Source organism: Hypanus sabinus, chromosome 5, assembly GCF_030144855.1.
Source record: "Hypanus sabinus isolate sHypSab1 chromosome 5, sHypSab1.hap1, whole genome shotgun sequence".
Taxonomy (NCBI): Eukaryota; Metazoa; Chordata; class Chondrichthyes; order Myliobatiformes; family Dasyatidae; genus Hypanus; species Hypanus sabinus.
In genome coordinates, this window is record NC_082710.1 from 156899199 (window position 1) to 156913886 (window position 14688).

The 14688-nt window shown below is 45.9% G+C and overlaps 1 protein-coding gene across 1 annotated transcript; it reads right to left on the minus strand.

Moving 5' to 3' along the window:
- Positions 1 to 774: 774 nt before the first annotated feature.
- Positions 775 to 14309, minus strand: LOC132393802 (zinc-binding protein A33-like). The gene is made up of 3 exons (XM_059969195.1): positions 14092 to 14309; positions 11153 to 11268; positions 775 to 3938 (listed from the first exon to the last, which is right to left on the minus strand). The coding sequence occupies exons 1-3, from the start codon at positions 14115 to 14117 to the stop codon at positions 3394 to 3396; spliced, it is 687 nt and encodes a 228-aa protein (XP_059825178.1). The 5' UTR covers positions 14118 to 14309; the 3' UTR covers positions 775 to 3393.
- Positions 14310 to 14688: the final 379 nt, after the last annotated feature.

The window sequence follows — 14688 nt, forward strand, 5'->3', positions numbered from 1 at the left end:
AATATTCCAATCCTCCTGGGACAAGGGATGCCAGTAGACTGGGGAATCTGACAACGCCTTGTTCCAGAAAGGAGTGCAAGGATAACTACAGTGACTACAGTTTAAATTCAATGGTGGGGAAACCCAGAGAAATAATACAAAACGCTGAGAGGACCTTGTTAAGAACGGGAAACTAAAACAGATATGTTAAAAGAAAATGATGCATAACTAACCTCCCAGTTCTTTAATGATGTGACAGAGAAGGTAGATGATGAAAATAGAGTAGACGGCATCTACATGGATTTTTAGACTTTGTTCAGCAAGACCCTGTACAAAAGGTGGAAACACATGAACATTGGATATCAAGTTTCCTTACCCAATGTAACAAAGTTATACAGAAAAAGGCCCTTCAGCTCAACTCATCCATGCCAACCAAGGAAGCTTGTCCCATTTGCCTGAGGTGTGTTTCTATGATAATTTTGTGACATCAAGTAGTTATTTAAGTTCTTCAAAGGGTGAACATCAGCTCCTCAGGTGAAATTTTCATTTACATTGAGCTGCATGAACAGACTTTGAATACTGAGCTGAAACTGGTAGGTCCGTTATGTAATTCGAGAGCTGTACCCTGAGCATTGAAGAACCAGAATAGGATAAAGGCAACGTCCCCATGAGAACCGGCTGTACAAATTTGGCTTAAATTGCTCTGAATACAGATTTGATGGTGATCGGAAGGCAATAATTGAAAGTTCAGCAGGAGGGAAGGAAGCGATATCTTGTGGGGGAGAGGCAGAAGTGGGTGGTATCAAGTTTGCTGTGAAGTGATTTGAAAGCAGTGCTTCACCCAAAGGGTGGACAGCTGTGAGGGTTCCTCTCAGATTCATGCTCGAGAGACTGGAGGTTCACTGGAGCTTTAGACATTAAGTTTTTAGGAGATGGAAGTAAGGCTAGTAGATAAAAGAGTGCCTTATGCCCGCAATGCAGCGCCGAGGGAGTTCTGCATTGTCCAATGTCCTGCCTAGTGGAGGAAACATGAAACGGAGACCCCGACCCTGAACAAACATCACTCCCACACCATAAGTCTCGATCTGCATGCTGGCACTACCTCTGGGGCATCCTCAGCTTGAGGAAATTGCTACATATATGCAAGGCTTTCTTTCAGCGGCCAAATACTTAAAAGCAAGAGACCTAAATCAGAGGCCATCCCTGGCAATGGTAACCGGGGAAACAAACTGGAATGTTATATATGAAACTGTTATAAGCTGGAATGAGGTAAAGCAACATCGGGGCTGACCACCGTTCATTGTTCAAGTCTAAAATTTCTGAGCCCAGGAGATACCACAAATTTATCGTGCGAATGTTATAGGGATACAACCCAATTCTGCCAGCTTCCAGTCTCTTACCTGAGTGACTAAATTTGGGTGAAAGAGAGGTTCCTAACGCAAGCAGTTTGTATGATTTTATGTGGATGGATCACCTTCCAAAGAAAAAGTCCCGAAAGCGGCTGTAACCAAGAAGATGTATCTTACACTGGGAAGAGATGGTGAGTGATGGAGGCAGAGGCTGTGGGTGATACTTAGGGGTGGTGGCTTGGTTCTGTCATGTCCAGTTGTGTGGACTGGGGTAGTAATGCACCATCTTTCTCGTAGAGTCATAGAGCAAGACAGCACAGAAACAGGCCCTTCAGCCCATCCAGTTCATGTCATACATAAAAATATTTGCTCTGCAATTCCCTAAACATCAGCATAACACAGGCTCTGAGCTGCTGATTGGAAGGAATTATTCATTACAGATCCAACCAGAAATCGTTCACATTGTGGACACAAATAGAAAGGACCTTAAAGTTGCAAATAAACGTCCTTAATCAGGACCTCTTCGGTACAGAATGTATAAACATGTTTTCATTATTGCTCCCAAGTCACTCAAGAAATCTTATGAAACACCTCCATCAAACACCTTGTACTCTTACCACATACATTCGGGCTTCCTTGCATATAGAGAGGATACATATAAACTACATGTATTCTCCAAACACTGCTGACAAGACCCATGTTAGGGAGGTGAAGGGAACAGATCTACAACCCCAGCCAATGCCACCTGCCTCCTACCATACGCCAGTGGAGGTCAGCTAATCCCAACAACCCAGCGTGAATATCAGTGGCTGCCATTTCATTTCCAAAGCTGGGCAAAGGTCCAGTCCCATGACATTCAGGAGTGGGGAAAGAGTCCATTAAACCCAATTTTGTGGCCCATTTGGGTTGGGAGCTCCACTGACCTCTAGAGTCAGTTGGGGTGGGGTATTAGCACCCATTTCTTGCTCAGTGGGTGGGGTTTGGCTTCCTCCCCCCCCCCCAAGGTTGAATCGATTTCACCAGCAGATCAATCAAAGCTTATAATAGATGATAAAGAAGCAAGAGAAGGCCCCAAAAGAATACCGCGGTAAATTGTCCAAACTCCAACTCACCCAGACACTCCCCACTGAAAATTAATAAGAGGGAACAGGTAGGGGAAACATGAGGGCTTGTGAATGAAGAGTGGTGGGAAGGCTGGATGTTGGAATTGGGGCAAGGAGGATGGAAAGTGGGGAGGGGGCAAATAAGTGTGGACGTATGTAGGGGATTAGGAGCAGGGTCAATAGCAGCGATCAAGGGCATGTGGTGAGACAGAGGATGGGAATGGGCTGGTGAGAGGGTGGAGTTGGGGTGGGATTGAGGAGAAGGATGGAGAGGAGAGATGAAAATGTACAGAAGGTGGGGAAGTGGCAGAGAGAAGTGGTGGGGCTGGAGTTTAGGGGAGAGTAAGGTTGAAAATAAGATAAGGTTGAGGAAAGGGGTTCAGTGTAAAAAAGGAGGTGATAGTGTTGGGTTTCGGGAGAAATGGAGAGTTGGTGTAGGAGATGGAGTTAATGCTTATGGAAGAGTGGGTGGTAGTCTGGGGTGCAGGGAATGGGTGTGGTTGGCAATGGACTCGAGGTATTAAGGGTTGAAGGGAGGGATGAAGATGAGGTGGGCGGTGCATTTGGGAACTTCAAAGGCTCACAGGATGAAGAGAGTGGAAGATGGAACAGAAACAGGGAGGTCCAAATGCACCACCAATAGGGAAACAAACAGGCCTCCGAGGAATATCGAGGAGCTGCCAGGTGAAGGCCATTGTCCTAAATTGGAGGGAGTCGTCAGCCACTTACACATCTCCACTGAAGCAGTTAATCTGTACAGGGTCACAGTTCCTTTTAGAGAAATAAATCATCAGCCCCACGTCCACCGAAAGTCTGACACGTTATCAAAACCACACCTCTGTTGGAAAAAAAGTGAGGAAGTTCTCTGCACAATACTGTATCAAAATAAGCACGTCGGGGTAATATCTGTTTCTGAAAAATAAACAGGCTCCTCTGAAATGTCCTGGTCCACTCGGGAGGTCCTACAAGCGAAGGGCACACAGCTTCAGCGGCTCGGCATTCTTGCCACCGTCGCTCTCGCCGGGGCTGAAGTACGGGAAGAGTCTCTCGCTGAAGCTGTCGCAGAAGGTGTAGATGACAGACATGTCGTCGGCGTTGTAGAAGGAGACCTGGCCCTTCTCGTAGTCCAGGAAGACCCCGATGGTCTTAGGCTTGGTCCGGAGGGAGAGGAAGGACGAGGGGGTGGACAGAGCCTCGTACTCATTGCCATTTCGCAGCCAGATGGTCCAGAAGCCGTCCTCAGGTGAGAGGATGATGCTCCCTTTGCGGCTGACCGACTCCTTGGCCAGTCCCACGTCCCACATGGTCTTGTTGCCCACCTCCACCTGCCAGTAGTGGCGGCCCGAGTCGAAGCCCTGGGCCGAGAGCACACTAACGCAGTCGTCAAAGCGCTCGGGGTTGTCGGGCAGTTCCTGCCAGGTGTCGCTCAGCCGCACACTTTTCAGGTCCTCCGAGATGAGCAGCTCGGGGTGGGCCGTGCTGGGCTCCAGCGTCAAGGCAGCGGGCACTGTTGGGGTGAGCGGGAGGTAACAGACACTAGAAGGTAGCAGCAGCAGGCCACTCGGCAAATCGGGAGGGCCCCGCCATTCAACATCATACAACACAGCACAGGACAGGCCATTCAGTTTGCCCAATCAGACTGCTTCTCAAATTCTCACTCCTTCCTCCCTGTCCTACCACCCTTCATTCGCCCTCTTCCTTCAAACCACCCGGCACTTCTCTTCCTTCCCCTCAAGCCTCACTCCCTCACTCCTCCAGCACAAATTCTGTCCCCTACTTCCCGAAGCTCCACTACTCCACTCACCTCTCTTTCAAAATCCTCCCCCCACACTCCTCCCAAAAACACCTGCCCCTCCTCTCACTGTCAATTTCTGCACCTCATGCTCTTCCCATCAAACTGCACCTCCCATCCTTCTCCCCACTACTCTCCTCCTCGCTCCTCTCCCTCCTCAAACATTGCACCTCACCCCTTTCCTCACTCATCTTCTGTTCCTCACCATTTTCCCTTGGACTGATCTCCTGACTCCTGACTTGCCTTTCTCTACCACATTCTTACGCCGTCCTCCACTCTTCTCTCCTTTTGCCTCTCATCTGTCCAACATTTACCCAATTACCAAAGCGAGTGAGATTATCTCACTGTTAACCCTAGTACTGTTTATCCAATCTTTCTGTGTACCAATTGGCAGCCACATTTCCTACAACAGTAACTAAACCTCCACATTAAAAAAAATATATTTCAAAAATAAACTATATCCATAATAAAAAGACCTATACAGAAACAGTGCTTAATTTTTTTACATTCACAGTCATTATATTAAGTAGTGCTATCGTTGTTTCAAACTATAGCTCTGTAACCACTCGTGTTTCCCTGGGGTTCAACATTTCAGGGGCTTTCCCATTAGATGTGGTAGTGGAAGTAGGCCAGACTGCAGACCTATCCCACAGAGGCAACATTGGCTGTACTGAGCTTCAGTACGTATTCCTGCAACCTGAATTGTGCCAATCAGTAGCATTCCCTTATGGACATTTAGCTGTGCAGGGTGACCAATGAGCTTTGGACAGACCATTGGGTGTCTTCCACCAAGCTGATAGCCTTCCAGAAGCACTTTACATCTGTTTTGGTATGTCCTCAGGGACAGGTTGTAGAGTAGAGAGTCCTCTTTCATGCAACTGTCAGGTATGGACTGAGGCATGGGCTCTTGCATCGGTCTCCATGCCCTCTTAGCGAATCCACAGTCTGGAAAGAAGTGGGAAACTAAATTTCCAAAACTGCTGCAAAGTATTTCAAGACCCTGAGATAGTGGCAGGTGGTTGATAATATCAGCCCCTCCCTGGTGCCGTAGAGGTTAGGTCACTGAAACATCAAGTCATAATGACAGGTCCTTGATCTAAAATATTAACCCTTTGTTATCTCCCCAATGCTGATCTCCTGAGAGTATACTTTGGTTCTTGTGAAACCCACTGACAAGGACATCCGCCTGCCTTCTCCCTGTAACATTTGATCCCCTATCCTTCTGAAAATCTGAGTCACACCTGGATGTGGGACAGGTCATTGATAGAGTCAGAGTCTTACAGGTCTCTTTGGGGTCATCCTCTTTGGAGACAGGTTAGAAAATGTTGATGTGGTAGTGAACCTCAGTGGCTTTGTTTTGCAAAGTTCATGTGCAGTAATTAGAGCAGAAAATTGTGCAAGACTATGAGGCCATAAGACATACTGCAGGAGCAGAATTATGCTACTCTGCCAACTGGCTTTGCCCCACCAATCCATCTTGATGAATTAATTTTCCCTCTCAATTCCATTCTCCTGCCTTCTCTCCGTAACTTTGATGTCCTGACTAATCAAGAACCAAGTAAATAACATCCATCAATTCTCCTTTGACTATCAACCTGCACTTTAAATATATTCAATGACTTGGCCTCCACAGCTGTCTGAGGCAATTAATTCCACATATTCATACCCTCTGGCTATAGGAGTTTTTCATCTTTGTTCTAAATGGCTAAATGTCCCTCTTTTCCGAGGCTGTACCCTCTGGTCCTAGACACTCCCCTGATAGGAAACACCGTCTCCACATCCACTCTATCAATATTCTATAGACTTCAGCGGGGTACCACCAAACCCCCCAGATCTTCTAAACTCCATACTTTAACACTTTTATTCCTGTGATCATTCTCATGAACCTCCTCTACACCCTTGCCAAAGCCACCACATCTTTTCTTAGAAAAGGGGCCTGTAATTGCTTGCAAAACTCCAATGTGGTCTGTCCATTGCCTTATCAAGATTCAGCATTACATCCTTGCTTTTATAATCTAGTCCTCTCAAGGTGAATGCCAACATTCCATTTGCCTTCCTTACCATTGACTCAAGCTGTAAGTTAACATTTAGGGAATTCTGCACAGGGGTTTTCAAGTTCCATTGCACCTTAGATTTTTGATTTTTTATCCCTGTTTATAAAATAGTCAATGCCGTTATTTCTTCTACCAAGCTGTTTGACCATACACTTCCCTACACTGTACTTTATCTCCCATTTCTTTGCCCATTCTTCCAAACTGTCCAAGTCCTTCTTCAGATTCTCTGCTTCCTAAACACTACCTGCCCCTCTACCTATATTCCTATCATCTGCAAATATGGCCACAATGCCATAAATTTCAATATCCACATCACTGACATACATTGTGAAATGAAGTGATCCCACTCTTGTGAAACACCGCTAGCTGCACTCACTTCTGCCCCCGACCCCCTTGAGTTTCTGATGTCTTACACAGTGAAGACTGATGCAAAATACTTATTGTCTGTCCACTATTACTTTCTCCCCCCATTACTACATCTCCAGCATCAGTTTCCAGCAGTCCAATACCTAATCTCTATTTTACTCTTTATGTATCTGAAAAAAATATCTGTATCCTCTTTTACCATAATGGCTAGGTTACCTTCATATTTCATCTTTTCTGTGCTTATGGATTTTTAGTTGCCCTCTGTTGGTTGTTGAAAGCTTCCCAATACTCTTAACTTCACATTTTTTTGGCTATATTATGTGCCTTCTCCTTTTTGTTTTTGACTTCTCTTGTCAGCCATGGTTGCATCATCCTCCTTTTAGCATACATCTTCGCCTTTGGGATGCATCTATCCTGCACTTTCTGCTGTCATCCTGCTAGTGTCCCTTCCAATCAACTTTGGCTATCTCCTTTCCTATGCCTCTGTATTTCCATTTATTCCACTGTAATAGTGATATCTCTGACTTTAGCTTTTCCCTCTTAAGCAGCAAGGTGAATTCTATCATATTATAATCACTGCCTCTTAAGGGTTTCTTTACCTTATGCTCTCTAATCAAATCTGGTTCTTTACACAACACCCAATCCAGAATTGCCTTTCCCCTAGTGGGCTCAACTCATTAGAATTCTACAAATTCCCTCTCTTGGAATCCAGCATCAATTTGACTTTCCCAATCTACCTGCATACTGAAATCCATCATTACTATTGTAACACTGCCCTTTTTACTTGCCTTTTCTATCTCTTTTCATAATTTGTACCCTTCATCCTGGCCTCTGATTGGAGGCCTGTATTTAACTCCCATCAGGGTCATTTTAATTTTCAGTTTCTTAACTCTGCCCACAAGGATTCTACATCTTCCGTTCCTCTATCACTACTTTCTAAGGAATTGATTTCATCTTTTACCAACAGAGGCATGCCGCCCCTCTTTGCCTACTTGCTTGTTTTTTTGATACAATGTGTATTCTTTGATGTTAAGTTCCCAACTATGACCAGCTTTCAGCCAAAACTCAGTCATAGCCAGAACGTCATACTTACCAATCTTCAACTACACTACAAGATCACCTGCCTTATTCCGTATTCTGCATGCACTCAAATATACCATCTTCAGTCCTGTATTCATCACTTCTTAGGTTTAGGCCCCATTACAATTTAACTCATCCTACTGTCTGCAATACTTTCATCTGCCTGTCCTTCTTCACCATCTCACTACAGACAATATCTACAGACCCCATCATCAGCCCTATCACACCAGTTCCCAACCCCCTGCTAAATTAGTTTCAACCCTCTCTAGCAGCTCTAGCAAACTTGCCGTCAGGATACTGGTCTCCCTCTGGTTCAGGTGTAAGCCCACCCTTTTTGTACAGGTCATACCTTCCACGAAGGGATCCTAATGATCTAAAATCTGAAACTGAGCCCCCGGTATCAATTCCTCAGCTACGCTTTCTTCTGCCAAATCATCCTATTCTTACTGGCACGTGGCACAGGCAGCAATCCATAGATTACTAAACTGGAGGTCTTGCTTTCCCGCTTTCTACCTAACTGCCTATATTCTATCTTCAGGACCTCATCCCTTTTCCTACCTATGTCATTGGTATCAATATGTAGCACAACCTCAGGCTGTTCACCCTCCCCCTTTAGAATGCCAAGACATCCCTGATCTTGGCATCCTGGAAGAAGCATGCCAACTCTTTCATAACTACTGAGTCTCCTGTCTGCTCAGTAACTCTTATGCATAAACTTTTTATTCTCCTGTAAGAGCTGAAGGTCATCCAGCTGCAGCTCCAGTTCCTTAACATGGTCTCAAAGGAGCTGCGGCTCAATGCACTTTGTGCAGATGTAGCTTTTAGGGAGTCTGGAGGTCTCTCAGTGTTCCACATCTCACACAAAGAACATGCCACTAACTCTGAACCCATTCTTAGCACACTGGCTAAGTACTAATAGACAAACAAAGAGAGAAAAAAAAACTTACCCCAGCTGTGCTTGTCCAAGCCTGTTGAGCCAAACCCTGACCACTCTAACCTTGCTTTTTATTGGCCTTTGCCGAATGCCTAATCGATTTTTATTAATGAAGCTTGTTGAAAAGTCTTGAAAGGCTATGAGCTCTTTTCAAACCTCACAGCAACTCAACAAAACAAGCAAGTGCTCACGATGATTGAAGCCCACTGAATACATCCTGAAAAGCGGACTCAGTATGACAGTCTTCATTCCAAGGGAACTTGAGTTGAGGAGTACAGATGCCTTATTTCATTGACATAGAACCACATACTATTGTGCAGTTTTGGTTTCCCTGGTGTAAAAGGTTTAGCTGGCTGGTGGTGTAGTGGGATCCGCACTGGTCTTCAAGGTGAGTGGTCCCAGCTTTGAATCTGGCTGGTTCCCTGCATTCTTTCCATCATCGAGCTAGTAACTCGGCCTTGTAAGAAACAGACAAAAAAAAATAAATGCTAAAGAAATGGCAAGGTTGCCGCCTGATGCGCTACAAGGCGTGGAAAGATCAACTCTAATGTAAAAAAATTACACTTGCCATTGAGGGAATGCACTGAAGTTTCACTCCACTGGTGGCAAGGTTTTCCCATATAAGGAGATAGAGAGTAGACTGGACACAAGGTGTTATGCAGATGCTGGAGATCTTGAGCAATACACACAAAATGCGGTAGGAACTCATTAAGTCAGGCAGCATCAATAAAGGAGAATAGCAGTGTATCTTTCAGGCTGAGACCCTTCATCAGGACTCTGGAGTAAACTGAGATGTCAAGAGCTGCTGAAAGGACATCAACACAGTGAAAAATGTCCTTTGTTCTGTCCAAAGCTTGTTGGTCTTCCAGCATAGCAAGATCTCCATAAGGGAATGCTGCCTACTGACATATTCCAGGGTGCAGGAGTACATACTGAGGACCACATTGAAGCTTAGTGTAACCAGTGCTAAGGCTCTGAGGGGATGGACCACAATCTAATCTCCTTCCGCGACCACACATGGAGGGGCTGAGTTGGGTGGGGAAGTCTCTGAAACATTAAAATGGTGTCTCACCCTAAGGCAATGTTTTTAAAAAGTGTTAACACTACTGAACTCATTGGCTATAAGACACTGTACTAAATTTGCACTGTTTTTCTTTTTATGTATGCATGTTTATATTTTTGTATGTATGTTTAAAAAATAACAACACAGCTGGGACGATATTCACTAGAGTTGGGAAGAATGAGAGGAAATCTCTCTGAAACTCAGAGGAATCTGGAGGGGAAGGGTTGGCTGCAGAAGCAGGTAGAGCGTTCCCCCCTCGAAGAGTCTAGGGCCGGGAGTCCCAGTCCCAAAATAAGGGGTGGGCTATCTAGAACTGAGATGGGCAGAAACGCTTCCAGGGGGGTGCAAGCATTTGGTATACTCTACCCCAAAGGACTGTGAGGCTGAGTCACTCAGTTCATTGGGGTGAGTGCAATGCTCATTTAGCCATGTCTGAGATGACTGGTGGTGCAGCTCCTGGGGCTGAATAGCCTATTGTTCCTAGAGTCATAAAGTTATACAGCACAGAAACAGTCTTTTTGGCCCAATTCATTAAGGCCGACCAAGCTGTCTACCTGTGCTCTTCCCATTTGCCCACAATTGGCTCATACAGAACCCAGAACATAGAATAACACTGCACAGTACAGGCCTTTCAGCCCATGATATTGTGCTGACCATTTAGTCTACCCCATTATTAATCTAGCTCTCTATTTTTTCTTAAATGCCCAAATGCATTGCATCTGTCTCTACCACCACCCTGCCAATGTGTTCCACACACTTACCACTTTCACTTAAACTGATCTCAAACATCTCCTCTATACTTTCTTCCAATAACTTTAAAATAATGCCTTCTTGTATAAGCCACTGCTACCTGGGAAAAAAGTTGCTGACTATCTACTCTATCTATGCCTCTAATCATCTTATACTCATCTATCAAGTCACCGTTCACCACCACCACCCCCCCACCTTCGCTCCAAAGAGAAAAGCCTTAGTTCACTCAACCTATTCTCACAATACATGCTCTCTTGTCCAGGCCACATCCTGGTGAATCGCCTCTGCACCCTTTCCAGAGCTTCCACAGCCTTCCTATAATGAGGCAACAAGAACTGAACACAGTACTCCAAGTGTGGTTTAACCAGAGTTTTATGGAACTGCCACATTACCTTGCGGCTCTAAAACTCAACTCCCCAACACACCAGATGCCTTCTTAACCAAACTGGCAACTTTCAGGGATCTGTGGGTGTGAATCCCAAGATCACTCTGTTCCTCTAAGAATTCTGACATTAACCCTGTATTTTGCCTTCAAGTTTGACCTTCCAGAGTGAATCATTTCCATTTCTTTGGATTGAACTCCATTTACCACTTCTCAGCCCAGCTCTGCATCCTGTCCATGTACCTGTCCTGTTCTGTCACAAACAAGGAGGGGTCTCAGCAGTGGGCACAGTTCTCTCACCTGGACTGATGACCTTTAACATCCGTTTCCACACAATCAGCTGCAGAGGACCTCCGAACTCGCCAAGGAGCAGGTTGAGGGGTACCTCGGGTGGTTTCTTAAACTTCACATAGGACCTTAGGAAGAACACAAAGTTTACACTGAAAATTAAACAGTCCACTTTCCCTTTGCATTTACATCTGAGAGGACTTGGACAGGGGTATTTAACCCAGGGAGCATACACAGTGCCTACATGTTGACTGGATGAAGGAAGGGGGAAGGTCACATGGTACCGGATAACACCAACCAAGGAATATACCTACTACACTTCCGCCCAATCCCCAACCCCACACTGTCTCACAAGTACTTGGATGCAGCTTAACGAGAGAATGGGTCGAAGCTGGATTTGGAAGCACGGATCACTGTTTTAATTATTTCTCATACCTCTCTGGTGCAGAAGGGGCCATTTGATCATCCAGTCAATGCCAACTGTCAGAGAAATCCCACCTGATCTATTCCTCCTCTCATCCTCTGGCTCGCCAGACAGTACCGGGATCAGGATTGTCCACACCCCACCACTTCCAGTGTCATCTACAAATGCTTTTATTATGCCACCTAAACCGTTACACTTGCATCTAAGTCATTAATTATTAACAATTCAGAACCTGGGCCCAGCACATAGATGCAATCACAAAGAAGAGCTACCAATGTCTTTACTTTCTTCTATGTTTAAGGGAGTTTGATTGATTGAGATATGGCACGGAGTAGGCCTTTCTGGCCCTTTTGAACCCCACTGTTCAGCAATCCCCTGATTTAATCCTAACATAATCACAGGACAATTTACAATGGCCAATTAACCTACCAACCCGTACGTCTTTGGACTGTGGGAGGGAACTGGAGCACCCAAAGGAAACCCACACGGTCACAGGGAGAATGTACAGACTCCTTACAGGCAATGACGGGAATTGAACTTGGGTCACTGGTACTGTAAAGTGTTGGCTAACCACTACGCTACCGAGCTGCACACCAAACACTCCAAAAAACTTGCACAGATAGAGTGTTGAATGTACCCTAGCATGGTCTAGTTCGGCAATCTGAATGTATTGGAACTTAAGGAGCTGCAGAAAGCAGTAGGCTCAGCCTGATACATCATGGGCACGTCCCTTCCCATCATTGGGAATATTTTTAAGAGGAGATCATCTAGCATCAAAGATGCCTACCATCTGAGCCGTCATCTTCTTGCAGCTCATAATGGGCAGGAGGTACGGAAGCCTAAAGTCCCACAACATGAAGTTCAAGAACAGTTACTTCTCTTCAGCCATTCGGTTCTTGAACCAACCCTGCACAACCCTAATCTCTTCCTCAGAGATCACTGTGACCACTGTGACCACTCCAAAGGACTTTTCTTGTTCTAATCATGTGCTTCATTTTATAATTTATGTTTTTCTTACAAACACTGCTTATCCGATGCTACTTGCCTGCGAAGCTGCTTCAAGTAAGTTTTTCATTGCATCAGTACATATAATAAATTCAACTTTGACTTGACTTTGAACCCACCTATCACCACTGCTGAGGTTAACAAAACCCCATTCAACAGCAATACTGAGGTTGACCAAAGCCAACTGTTTATCAATAATGAAATTAATTGAAACATACTTAAAGGAAATAGTGAGGTGAACCAGAATCCATGCATCACCAGTGCTGAAGTTAACCAAATCCACAGTGAGCTATAGCCCATTTGACCTCAGTGATTTTCCTAACCATGATTTCCCACAAGGAGCTTACAGTACCTAACGCATCAATCTCTCCTTGGTTCTAAGACAGAACTGCGTTTCATTCTGACCTGTTCCGGAATGGTCAACAGTTATCTGGGTCACTGACATGCCAGATTCATTCACTAACAGGAATCATTTTGATGTGACTACACAAACCAGGATTTTGAAAAACAACACCTACCTTTCAATCAGGGATTTAACGTCCTTTGGGGTGTGAAGCAATAAAATAGAAAGGAAAGAAAGACTGTTATCATCTCGTACACAGACATTCTGGAGAACCCGACAGGGTGGGAGGCTGCGAATTCCATGGAGCTCTCGACAGAGTGAGGACCATCGGGAAGCACCAGTTCAGTGAGAGAGTGGGCACGCTGCGGATGCCCAGGAAGGGGCTGGAAGCAAGCCCTGCCTGCTCACTTAGAAGCGAAGTTGGTCAGGGTCCTGCCAGGAAGTCACACTTGCCTGTGGCATGCGAGTAATTTGGAGGCACAGCACACAGTGGGGACAGCGGCGCTGAGCGTGGCTGGAGTTGTCTGCGGGGCATGATAGGCAGTGGGTGAGGTTTTGGGGACAGATTGGTCGGATTGGTTGGTAGTTTTATTTCCAATTGTGTCATGGTACCAGCACACCAGTTAAAGGCAGACTCACATTTCACGTTCATCATTAGCTGATGTTAGGGATTTGATCGTAAAGTAAATCCCATTGTGATGTTAGGAATGGATACTGCTGGACCTGATCCTAATGTGCCCTTAAGGATGATGTCACTGCTCTGTCTGCAAGTAGATCCCAAAGTGATGTCAGGAATCAATCCCACTGTTCCCTCTAGACCTGCCATTAAAGGAGACCCCTCTGGACCTGATCCCAAAGTGTCATCAAAGATGATCCCATTTTTCTCTAGGTGTAGATGACACTAGGGACTGATGTCACTGCCTTCCCTGGGAAGTAAATCCCACTGTGGTGTCAGGAATTGATCTCTCTGCTCCCTCTGGACCTGCCGTTAAGATAGATCCCACTGCTCCCCTTGAGGGCTGGGTGAGAGGCATGGGGATCCCTCGGCTCAGCCAGTGAGATGCGAGTGGAGCGGGAGCCTGGTACTGGGGACTCTCTTATTCACTGGCCCAGTCTAGCACCACCCCCTTCCACCCATCAACGCCGCCACTCCCTCCAACAGCTGAGCCAGACCCTCACCGCAAGGAAGGCGGTCTCCTGCACATTCAATCGCTCTTGGATCTCGAGGATGGTGCGCTCGATGGAGGCCCTCTTCTCGGTGATCCTCTGCAGATTCTCTCTCAGCTGCCGGGAGATTCGCTCCACGTCCTCCTTCAACTTCCCCTTCATCTGCTCCTCCTCCTGGTTGAGGAACTGGTGCAGGTTGGTGAATTCAGCGGCAATGTTCTGGCCCAGGCTCTCCGCCATCCTCTGTGTTCAAGTCAAAGAGCCAGTTAGTTCAGGCAGGGGCCTGCACTCCAGACCTTGGTCCGAGGTCAAATCTCAGAGGCATGAAGGCTCAGGTTGGGTTTGCAGGACTCCAGAATGAGCAGGAGCCATCTGGATTCCCCATCAGCCATCCCTCACAAGGCCTAAGTCCTGCCGTCTGGCTCCCAGTTTAATACATCATATGGTCAATGGGATACAAATAGCCTTCCGTTTGCACCATCGCATCCCGTCTGCCTCTCGGTCTGTGCATCAATGGGCAGCTTCCCTTGATGTGGGCCAACTGAAATATCTGAAATCTACAAACTCAGGGAATCAACCCAATCTTCTAACCATTCTGGGCCAGGCTTT